At 30.2% G+C, this 12,336-nt stretch overlaps 1 protein-coding gene across 2 annotated transcripts; it reads right to left on the bottom strand.

Moving 5' to 3' along the window:
• Positions 1 to 1,999: 1,999 nt before the first annotated feature.
• LOC114167573 (Transducin/WD40 repeat-like superfamily protein) lies at positions 2,000 to 9,972 on the bottom strand. 2 transcript variants are annotated; one of them, XM_028052672.2, is made up of 13 exons: positions 9,793 to 9,972; positions 9,142 to 9,315; positions 8,945 to 9,060; positions 7,547 to 7,576; positions 7,300 to 7,436; positions 6,485 to 6,664; positions 5,541 to 5,604; positions 5,304 to 5,411; positions 4,882 to 5,035; positions 3,806 to 3,895; positions 3,484 to 3,539; positions 2,948 to 3,005; positions 2,000 to 2,520 (listed from the first exon to the last, which is right to left on the bottom strand). In XM_028052672.2, exons 2-13 carry the CDS (start codon positions 9,221 to 9,223, stop codon positions 2,243 to 2,245), a joined length of 1,353 nt encoding a protein of 450 aa, XP_027908473.2. In that variant the 5' UTR covers positions 9,224 to 9,315; positions 9,793 to 9,972; the 3' UTR covers positions 2,000 to 2,242. The 2 variants fall into 2 exon arrangements, with proteins under 2 accessions (XP_027908473.2, XP_085523367.1); XM_085667241.1 differs by having other exon boundaries at positions 8,945 to 9,315.
• Between the last annotated feature and the right edge of the window lie 2,364 nt (positions 9,973 to 12,336).

Raw genomic sequence — 12,336 nt, 5'->3', positions numbered from 1 at the left:
CCTAATTACAAAAGTCAAGACCAAGTTTGCATCTAGCCTTAGCCATGACTTGCACATTTAGCACATGCCACATATCATGTGATTCGCTTTGTGGATCTTAGATCTAGACACATGTGCTTCACATGGCCACCTTACATTTGCATTCCATTTAATCTTGCATTTGATTTTCATTTTAGGAGATGCTCTCTACTATAAATGAGAGACTCCACAATCTTTATAAGGTTATTCTTGAATTGTTAATACAAATACATGTTGAGATCACTCCATGACTTGCATTTTTGAGAGTCCAAATTGCTAAAGCATTCTCCTAGATGTCTCCTCTAGCCCTCCTCCTTAAGTTGACCTAACCTCTTAGGAACCTTCACCAAACCACTTCCGTTGCCACTACATCTCCAACCTTCGGTGCTTCATTCATTACCAATCAAGCTAATTGCTCAATTTAGAATTCTCTCATTCAATTTCATTATCAAATCACAATTCATTAAAAAAAATCTCAATTTCATTATATTCACCACAACACAAGATAGCATATACTAACACATTTCACAACACGAAATTCAAAAGAACCCAAAACCAGATTATCACAACAATCAACATGCATATTTCAATTCAACCAAAGTTCACCAAATTATAAACACAGACTAGCTTCCCTTACTTGACACAACTCTAAGACAGCCAAAACACCTTTAGTTCCACATGATGCTACATACAAAAACATCACAAAAATGACCATGACATATTATTATGATCACTAATCAACAAAGACCATATTGATGCCTCAAAGAGCACATGCAAGCCAAAAATAGCCCACATGCAAGACAAAAACATATTGAACCAAGAAAAAAGACAACACATGCAAACTCAAAAAATCCTACATGCAAGACGAAATCGGCTGAACCAAGACGAAAGGCAGAAAATCAACTTATTCTATTTAAAATTTTGATCAGCTACCTTTGTAAAACTCGGTACTTTAAACATTAAGGCAGTCTCTAATCATCAAACTGATTAACAAAAAGGAAGACCTCCCAGAGAAAAGTCAAAGAACTTTAAAAAAATTATTTATTATTTCTAAAAAGATAACATATTTTAAAATAATGAAACTTATTTATAAGATTTTCTATTTATAATTGATAATTTTATTAAAATAATCGAATCTCATCATTTTACGACCACTAGTAATTCTAAAATGTCAATTTTCTCCCTCCTTACACTTATATTTTTAATAAATAACACATTTTATTTCCAAAATACCATACTAAATAAAATTATAAAAATCAGAAGTCAAACTTTTAAAATAGAAAAAATAAAGAATTTTTATAAACAACAAATTGAAAAGTCTAATTATTATATATTAAAACATATGATGTCATTTTTTTAATTAGAAATAAATGCGTTACTTAGTAATATTAGCAAAAAGGGTCTATATGCGTGCCTACTATATGAATAGTCATTTTCTTAATAATTCAATATAACATGTATACAAATCCGTACACGAAACGACAACTATTACAATTTTTACACGTAATCAATAATTTTAAGAGATTAGTATATGTTCACTATATTTAAATTACATAACTTTCATTTAAGTTTTAGTTAACATAGTATTTAAAATAAAATAGAAGAGATAAGTACCTTTTATTTAATTCACAGAAAAGGATAAATGGCATATATTAGAAATGCAAATAAAATAGATGTTCATTTAAAAAATAAAGGAGTTGTGTTATCACTAGGGATAGCGATGGACTAAGATTAGAATGAATTGATAAAATAGTTCAATTGTTTTATAATGATATTCCAAACAATAAAAAACATAACATTTTAAGTTTACAAGCAACACTTCAAAATCATTTAAAGGATACAAAATAGTTATATGTTGAGAATGTGAATTTGAAATATATATATATATATATATATATATATATATATATATATATATATATATATATATATATATATATATATAAAATTTATCTCATTAACTAAAATAGTACAAACAAAGTAACCACCAATTTCATGGTCCATGGGTAAAATAGACTTGAAAACCTTATCAAAGTCTTGAAATAGAGATACAGATACACTTGAAGCTATGCATTTTGCTCATGTAAACACAGCAAATGGTATGAGCATTTGAAGCATCAATTTGTAGGCAAAAAGAATAAACTACATGGAACAAGAAACAAAAAGATCAAAAAGAAAAAGAAAAAAAAGAATACTGAAACCTTTGTATCACATTAATCTTGGTCTATCCAAATAACAACTCTGAAATTGAGCTACTCTTTTTTTTCTTCAATTTTGACTTTCTTCGCTCATCTCTTGATCCAATCTTCTCACCTTCATCTTTTCCTTCGGATTTCTTGCGCTCTTTACTATGTTTAGATTTTTTCTTTCTTTCACTACCATCTTCAGTGTGCTCTTTGTTTCTGGAAGATTTTTTTCTTTTTAAAGGCAACTCTTCAACTTCCTCACTTGGTATCATCTCTGTCTGAGTTTTTTCCTTGCTAGGAAGCGAAGAATCCACTCCTGAGCATGGATTTGCTTACAAAAAATTAGATATAAAACATTGTATATTTACTAATTCGAAATTTAGAAGCATGATTACCATTTTAAGCTTCTTTCATATGCTACAATAAGGGAGTTTTTAGTCACTGTTTCTAATATTCAACAGCAAATCCATTTCATTCCCTATGACTAAATTATACAGGACTCTCTTATCAAGTAGATAATTTTACAATGTCCCGAGAATACTAATATCTGTATCCCCGTAACCAATGTTTATTTCAGATCCAATTTTTTTGCGGTTTATCAAACTAATGCTAAGGCGTGACACTAGTGAGTGGACTGCTCCAGGAATAAAGAACCAGTGACACTAAACTCCGATGTCTTTCTTCTATGTTCCTTTCAATGAAGATCATCTAACACTATGTTGAAAAAGAAGAGAAATACTAACCTTTAAGGTCAAATTTGGAGTCAAAAAGAACATGCATAATATGTTGCTTCAGGAAAACCTGCAACCAGTAAGAAATTATATAAATGATTATGACTACATGAATAAAGAATTACTTCAAAAAAAGAAACTTACAGATGCCTACAATTATAAGCAGAAAATAAGTACAAACATTTCTAACAGCCATTGAAGATCCTAGTTTAAAGTGTAGACAGGTTTCCATTTCAAAGCCATAAAAAAACTGGGTTTCTTCACAATGTAACATCTTTTTTCCTGGCCCTCACAACCCTTAAAGAAATGAATAGGTGAAAAGAAATACAAAACAGTCCTTATTAGAATATATATGTTTAATCTTAAGACAGGTTAATGGGCTTTAGTTTATAGGCTTCATAACAAGGTCACGTTATATTCCAATAAATAGTTTAGAAATTCAAATGGACACATCAATAAATCTATTTTAGTTTCCAGACCTACACATCCAAATAACATGAACTATATAGCATGGTGCAATGGACAAAGAAATAAAGTATAAAACCTACAGCAGAAAGAAGCTGTCTTGTCTTTGTATCCCAAAGGCGTAAATAGCAGTCCAGTCCTGAAATGAAAGATCATGAAGCTGAATTGATAACAGAACCTTAATATATTTTTCCCAGACCAAGAAACTTTTCATCCAGAGAAAAGGTGATGCAGCAGCTACTAAAAGGTAGATAGTATGTCGTAATATATAAATTTGTTCCGCAAAACTAAAACAACTGTAGAAACAAGTAAACAAATTTTAGGGATCCAAACAGTGCAACAGAGAAGCTTCCCCATAATTAAAAGAAAATGCAATATTATGGAAAAGTACAGAGTAGCGCTCACCACATGAAGCTACAATAGGTAGCTCAGGGTGTCTGACTATGGATTTGATGCTTCCAGAGCATTTTCCGGAAAAACCTCCCAGCATTTTTCCTGCAATATAATTATTTGTTAAAAACAATTAAAATAGCACTCATTAAAAAACAGTCAACAAAAAAGACAACAGCAATAACAAGCATTCCTTCGCTGACTAATTAAGATCAGTTCCATGCAATAAAACATGTCTGTAGATCAAATATTGACCTATAAATCCTTATTAATAATTTAACGTGTAGATTTTCACGGTCTCCTATGGCCTCTAGCAATTAGGCTAACCTCCATCAAATCTACCCTCCATGACAAAGCTTATTATACAGGATTTTACACAGTCACCAAAGCAAGTTTTTGCCACTTTTCTACAATAGGTGATATCCAAGACATCGGAAGCAAAATAATACAAAGTTCGTACCAAACTGAAGCTAAGTTAATGCAGTCGCACCATTTGACAACCAGGAGTCTATATCGTAGTTGCAATGTGAATAGACTACCCACTAGGCCAAATGAAGCAATCACATTTTGAGAGACCACTTCTCTTGGAACATGTAACAGAAACCTAATTAAAGAAGAAACAATCACCAGCATAGAGGTTGCACGAGGCATAAAAATGACATTTCGCAAGCCTAAACTGAATCCCAAAAATATAAGCACTGGTCATGATATAGATACCTCATTATCTTATGCTTAACCTAAACTAAAAGTTCACTGAATTCTGTCCTCAATAAAAGTAAATATAAGCATGAAGCAATGTTGCCCTTTGTTTTACGGACTAAAGTGGGAAATGTTAAAGCAATTAATTAACTGCCCAACATTTGGAAATCACAAATTTCATGTTCATATCAATTGCTATAAAAGTGTACAACTCCGCTATTTGAAGTGCTTGGTGCATTTCTTAAGAAATAAGGTCCAACTATTGTTGGCAACACATAACTAATGTACAACATTGTCCAAAAGAAAAAAGTATTTTTGTATAAAGAATAAACAAGACGCTGATAAAGTAAATAGTGCCCAAAATAAATGACAAGTTTCCAATTTTGTGATACCTGTGCGTATATCAAAAGAAGCCATGTCACCAGATCCATTCCCTACATAGACTGAATGGCCATCTATATCCTCGGCCAGTGCTTTGATTGGTGTCTCACGAAAATCAAATGAGAGAACAGGCCTCCTCTGAGCAGATATGTCATAAAGGCGGACCTATTCAAAAGACCAGCATTGCAAATAAAGAGTAATGAGAAAACTTACTGAGGGTGTTCGAGGAAAAAATAACAGAAACTAAGAATTTATCCCTTTCTGAATTGAAAAAAGTTATGAAAAAGAAAAATTTGTAGTTTAATATAGTATCTAGCACAACTTTAAGGATATCAAAGAAGATTATTCCATGCATTATTAGATTATTATACATAGAAAATTAAATTTCTTCATTTATTTTAGAATTTGAGACAAATCCACTAATTAATTTTACCTGATGGCTGTTGGTGCCAGCAACAAATTTTCGATGGTCATCTTTCGTAAGAAATGCAGCAGATGTGAACCAAGTAGGTGTAAATATACCAAGGTTATTCTTAGGTGGCTGCATAGGTTAAAAGAATTTATAAAATTAAGCACTGAAAATACTGTGCACCAGTATAAGATAAACTGGAGAAAGATAAGCTAATAATTAATAAAAAAGACGAAAAGTAGGGTTGAAGTAATGACTCACAGGTTTGGAATTCCAGATCTTAGTGAGGTTGTTAATATCCCAAATGTTAATTTCGACACCTTTCCTACAGACAAAGTACTTATTCATTATTTCTCAGCTCAAAAAATGTAGAGATAACAGTTCTGTTTTGGTGGCAATTTGTTTAGATTCTCAAGGATTATGTTAACAGGTACGCATTTTCATGTTATATAATTAATGCTTCTGCAGTAAGGTTGAATATTTCTTTAAGGTTCTCACTTTATGAGCCTTCCATAATAAAAGCTGCTATTGAAGATTCGTTGGCTTCCTCAAACTCGTAAAAATTCAACTTCATACAAATTTAGGTAACTGGATGCTCGCCGTCCTTAATGCCACTTGAAATTAGCATCCACAAACAAATCAAGGTGAAGAGGTCATATATTTCAGGCCCAAGTTTAAACATGGCCCATAGATTGTACTAAGCAAAAGTAAGTAGGAGGGATAGCAGAGGCCACATAAGTCTTTATTTCCGAAAAATACACATTTCAGAAGCACCAAACTCCAAAGGCAGTGATTATTTCATTTTACTATTTGGTTGAGTCAAACGTCATCTATTATGAAGAATTTGCTTAGAATTTATTACATGAAGTAGGTTTGCCCATAAAGCTGCAGATTTATCCTGGGTTTGTGCCAGTGTAGAAGAGGATTTTTTTTTTTTTTTTGAAAAAGAAATTTCTTTGAAAAAATTATTTCAGGAAAATACCTATGACTGATCTTCAAAAAAGAACAATTCGTTATTTGAATACCCTTTCATCTTTTTAGTTTCCAATTTGTTACCATGCCTGGTGACTTGTCTTGTATTTTGTTCATCACTTATATTCACAAAAAGGTTTCATTATCAAAGCCGAATTCAAACTGTTTAATACTCATTTGTATTCAATCCAACTTTTAAGTTTATTTGCCAAACTTACGAAAAATAAACTCACCCTCCAAATAAAGCAAAGTTCTCGTCTCTGTCCACCTTGCAACACAAGATGTTACCACTAGAGCATACATTCCATGTTTTTGGAGAGTCAATACAGGAAGATCTTGTAGATGGATCAGCAAGTTCAATGGACCTTATGCTAGCATTTCCTTTAGTTGTGCATGTAAGTAGAGTACAATACCTAAACAACCACCACATCCAAATAATTTAGGAAGTACACAAACACAAAATCAAGTTGCTGATAGCCCATAGACATGATAACACATACATAAGGGCATAATGCAAGAAATTAATTCATTTCAAACATGTAAGAACGAGTGCATGTACATGGAAACTAAAGATCTACTTATATTTATGGAAATACTAACAGATACAGGTTAATAATATGGACATTAGCACAAAGAAAGTGACAAAATCTGAATTGGATCCCCTACTCCAACCCTGTCAAGTATCAAGGGTCAAGAATTAAGTCTTCCCAAGGAATTCTAATGCCTGAAATCCAAACCCAAAACTAATTGATCAACTAACCAATGCCTTCAGTGTTATGGTAGTTCCCCAATACTTAGTTACACAAATAGTCAGACAATTGTCCATAAAAGAAACGACTCATGTTGCCTAAGAGGAGAAATCTCAGCCATTTGTGAGATACTTGAAGCCTTTAGGAACTGGGAGAAGCAGACCTTCAAAGTTATGCAGGTTAACCGTCGAATTCATAGGACAATTTCTTATTTTCTTCAAATATAAGATACTAAGCTCCTATCACATTCTCTTGTTCTGTTCTTAAAATAAACTGTCAAACAGCAAGTATTTATATACCTGGAATCTAATTCTGAGTTTTGTTTTCCAAATAAATGCAAACCAACAATGTTATTCTCTTCCGAACGATCATCTAGACCACTCGCATCCGAAATTGTGGTCTGAATGTCTCCATTCACAGGGCTCAAAACTTCAATCTGTAGAATGAATATAAAGAGCCAAGCACTAAATGTTCAATAACTAACATTGAAAATAAAACTTTTTTTCCAGAACAATCAATAGTAGTATAGACATTGAATCAACTTACCTCATTGTTTTTCCTTGCTACAGCTAATAACTGCAATACAAGAAATGATAGGGTGAAAAATGAGAGTTGTATTTTTTGGTTTCATTTCTTTCATATAAAAGGAAATCTCCTACCAAACAGATAGAAGACCACAATACTGTTACATGGTAATTGGGCAGTTAATGCGGGGCACTTGAGTGCAAAAAAAGTAAAGATAAATGTTGTAAAAATGAGAATGCTGAAGCAGGTGAGTTGGCAGTTGACACTCCAAAAACAAAATTAGGAATGAATGAATTTAAATGAAAGTTCAAGCAGCACCTATTAAGGAGAAGATGACAACTCAACTAAACTTATTTGGTGATTGCAAGAAGTATAGTATACTCGAAGAGAAGGGTGGATCAGGTGGAAAATAGATAGATTTACTGGACTAAGGAATGTCTAAAATACTACAAGAAATAACAAAAAAAGACGTTCTAAATGATTTTACTTTACACTTGGTTTTAGTAGAATTGAATGTCATGAAATGATCAATGTAATCAAAACCCGACATAATACTATGGAAGGTAGACTTTAAGTCTAATTCAATCTCATCAAACTTGCTTTTAAGGTGAAATTTGCATTCTTTTACATACGATAATTTGGTCATTTCTCTAATTGACAAGGGATCTCCAACACACTCCCTCATGCCAATAATTGATCATCTCAAAGTGCAAGAATAGATATTGTGGGTAGTCCAATAGTGGCCCAATAGTGGGTGACATGATAGGACCAATAATTTTGCTAGGTTAGGCCTAATACCCTTCTAGAAAATGGAATTTTAAAGTTAAACTCAACTTCTCAAAAGCTGGTTTGTAAGGTAGCGATAGCATCCACTTACATATGATAATTTGGTCATAACTCTAGTCAATGTGGAACAACCAACATAATGAATAAGGTTTGAATGATATTGTATTAGGCTAATGTGAAATTCATGCATTGCATGTTAAAAGAGTTCATGAAACACTTGTTACAAAACAAGTAGTTATCATAGGAATTAGTATTTCAGGATTTAGGAAGTGACACCCATTAACATTTTCCTAAGAAATAATCCTCAATTAGAGAGAGAATGTTGTTCTGCATAACACATGTACTAAATAACACATTCGACCAGTATCAATAACATGATTTACTCCTATCTCACTTACTTTCTCTATTTCACCCTATCTCCCACTTTCTCTCTATTTCACCCTATCTCCCACTTTCTCTCTATTTCACCCCAACTCCCACTATATTCAACAGTTAAGGACTGCATGAATCTTAGTTTACATTTCCCAATTTTCATGTAGATTAGAAGACAAGAAATACAAACAAATAAATACTCAAACAATAAACATGTTCAGAACAGAAAAAAGAAAAAGAAAACATTTTGTCAATACATACAGGTTGAGAGTTGCGATCAATCATTGAAACAGCCATCACACATTTGGAAGATTCAGGTTCACCCCATCTCTCTACAACCTGAGGAATTGCCCATTGCTTGTCACGGGCCTCCACAACTAAAAACACAAGCCAAACCAAAAAAAGATAAGAAAAAGACAGTGGCACACTTAGAAAATGGCATTTGAAAAAGGCAACACCTTTGATGAGACCAAGTGAGTCAAATGTCAAAGCGCGCAGAGGAGGGCAACCGGAACACTCCAGAGTGGTTGTCCGAGGCATCTTTCACAGTCAAGTAATGTAGAGACGAAAAGGGCAACGTTGAAGGCAGCAGCTTAAGCTTAATTAGATAAAAGCAAGGCGTGACTATCCTACTGAAAAGACAGATTGAGTATCAATTACAATTATGTGAATATCCATTCAACATGAAAGATACAAAGTTTTGAGTTGATACTTTGGAGAGTGCAAAATCCCCCATCAAATGGCTTCTCAAAAGTATCTTCCAAAACCTAGACAAACCATCTATTTACTAAACTAAACATCAAAAACAAAATCATCTATTTACTAAACTAAACATCAAAAACAAAATCAATATTCAATTAACCTGCTGATAATTAACTTAACCAATAGATGCAGTAGTAGATGTGATAGAAGACACGCAGTTTAGCTAAAGAACAGTTAGGCAAACCATACATGACAAATTATAAGAAATGATTAATATTTCACTATAAGAAAAACCAGTTAGGCATATACATATACAATAGTTACATTGCAATAACAGAGAGAAGTGCCCAACCACAGAGGGAACATATAATAACATAAAAAACATAGAAAATCATATATATACTTACTGTTAAGAAGCAATGATGAGATTTGAAAACAAGAATGATTGATAAGGAGAAACTGAGAGAAATAGTAGAAAGAGAGTAGAAAATGGGCGTAGGGTTTATTTAGGGTTTATTTGGAGTAGAAGGAGGGAGATGACACAGCACCACCCATAAGAGGCGCGAGGACAAAAACTGTTCTATGAGGTTATTTAGACTATTAATCTTTTATGGTTTAGTTTATATATAATTTGTCATTTATCATTTAAAATTTTATTCTATTTTTTAAAATATTTCACAAAATTTGTAATTTTAGTTTCTAAATATTTCCTTTAAAGTTTTAGAATTTAGGTATTAAATTTTGATACTTGAATATTTTCTACGCATATGGTAAATATTTTAAAACATTAAAGGGATAAAATTGTTAAGAAAAAATAAGAATCCAAAATATAGATTTTGTAAAATATAAAAAATTTGATAATTAAGTATTTACATTTTTTGAATCATATATTCTTATTTATTTGTTAATTATGTTTTCATTTTGTAATTCTTATTCTAATTTAAATATGTACTTTCATCAAGATTTTTTTTAATGTATACTACTGAAAACACAAAACACGTTAGTGTTCACTTTCTTATAATAACTAAAAATAATAAATTATTATAATTATGAAAGTAAATATAAATATTTTTTTACAATTTTATTATAAATAATTATATTAATTTAAAAAATGATTAAATTTAAAAAGGTTTTAAATAAAAAAATATAATTAAAAAATGCTTTTATAGGATAAAATTAATAAAATAATTATTTTAATTTCGAAAAATAACGATTGAAAGAGTAAAGTAAAAGAAAAAATGTGTGATATTTTTTAATAATTATAAAAAATAATATTTTTTTATAATTTTATTATAAATCATTTCATAATTAAAAATAGTTAAATTTAAAAAAACCATCAAATTAAAAAAAACGGCTAATTTTTTTAAAAAAAAAATTATAATATAATTATTTTAATTTAAAAAGATATTTATTTAAAATACAAACTTAGAAACATTTGTGAACACTAAAAAGAAAACTTTCTTTTTCATTTTAATTTTAAAAAAAAATTGTCTAAACGGTAAATGTGAAAAATAAATTTCAATAAAAAAAATCTCTTTTATATATATTCATATACAATATATATATATATATATATATATATATATATATATATATATATATATATATATATAAACTAAACATGTATCTTAAAAATAAAGAGGCCCAACCCAAATATATATTAAAAAAATGGTGTGAGTAATAAAGTGTGCGGTGAGAAAATAAAAAATAAGTGTAAAGGAAGTGCAGTAATCAAAACGAGTGCAAAAGGTAAGGCCCAAAAATAACAGGAAATAAGCAAGAGTGACGGATTATTAGATGGAGCTGACAAAATAAAGATGCCGAGAATAAAAATAAGAGAGCATACAATTGACAAATAAATTTATCTATACTTGAATTTATTCATCTTTTGACGGAGAATCTCGCGATCATTCGGTATAGATAATATTTAATTTTTTTAATTGAATATAGGAATGGATATACGTATGTACATGTACATCCCATTTTTATTTTTATACTTCTCTAATATTCATTTCGTCTTGTTTAAATTAACAAAGTACTTATAGTTTATTCAGTAAAATGAAGAATTCATATGTATAACATACATAACGTTTCTTTTCTTTGGTTACACATTTTTTCTATCTCTTATATTTGTTTGACTTATTTTATATCCATGAAATTCACTAACATCTTCAAGATAATTTTCATCTTATCATAATCTTTATGTGGTTATGATTAAATGGTGTATCATTAATTATAATCAATCAAATAGTTTTATGTCAAATAATTAAATATTTCTACTTGTTTTAATTTTTTTTCACATACATATATTTGACTTTCAATTTCAGGATAATATGAAAAACTTATAATTTTTATTCTCTTTTATCCTTAAACCAATTCTCAATAAGTTTTATAAAACAATACAATTTGTTCAAATACAACTACAAATCAATCAACCATAAATATGTATATTCATTTTGATCATATAAAAAGATACATACATAATAACTTACATAAACCAGAAATTATATTTTTTGTCTGTTTGAGTGAAAGTACTCGCTTAAACAAAAATTAAGCATAAATTAGATTGAGTTTTACTTTGCTTGAGTGAAAAAATTGTTAGCTTGAGAAAAATATCAAAACAAAAAACAATTTTTTTTAACCACGCAACTTCTAAATGATTCAAATAATCAATCTAAAGCATGACTAATTCGAACATCAATCATTAAACTATGCAAACTTCAACTCAAACATAAAAAAACAAATGCAAACAACATACAAGTAATAAAACTTAACATACATCCAATCAGCCTCTATACTCAAAATTTGTTGAAAATCAATTATCTAAGTTCATTAGTGTGATACTCCGATTAGTATATTAAATAATTATTAATTTGATAAAAAGATATTGAATTGATTTTTTTTTACCATGAGATTTTTCTTGAGAGAACATTAATAATAACATAACTCCA

This window comes from Vigna unguiculata, chromosome 10, assembly GCF_037176805.1.
Source record: "Vigna unguiculata cultivar grain cowpea cultivar isolate G323 ecotype 2 chromosome 10, ASM3717680v1, whole genome shotgun sequence".
Taxonomy (NCBI): Eukaryota; Viridiplantae; Streptophyta; class Magnoliopsida; order Fabales; family Fabaceae; genus Vigna; species Vigna unguiculata.
The sequence above is the reverse complement of the archived record's forward strand: the minus strand, read 5'-3'. Positions and strand labels throughout refer to the sequence as shown.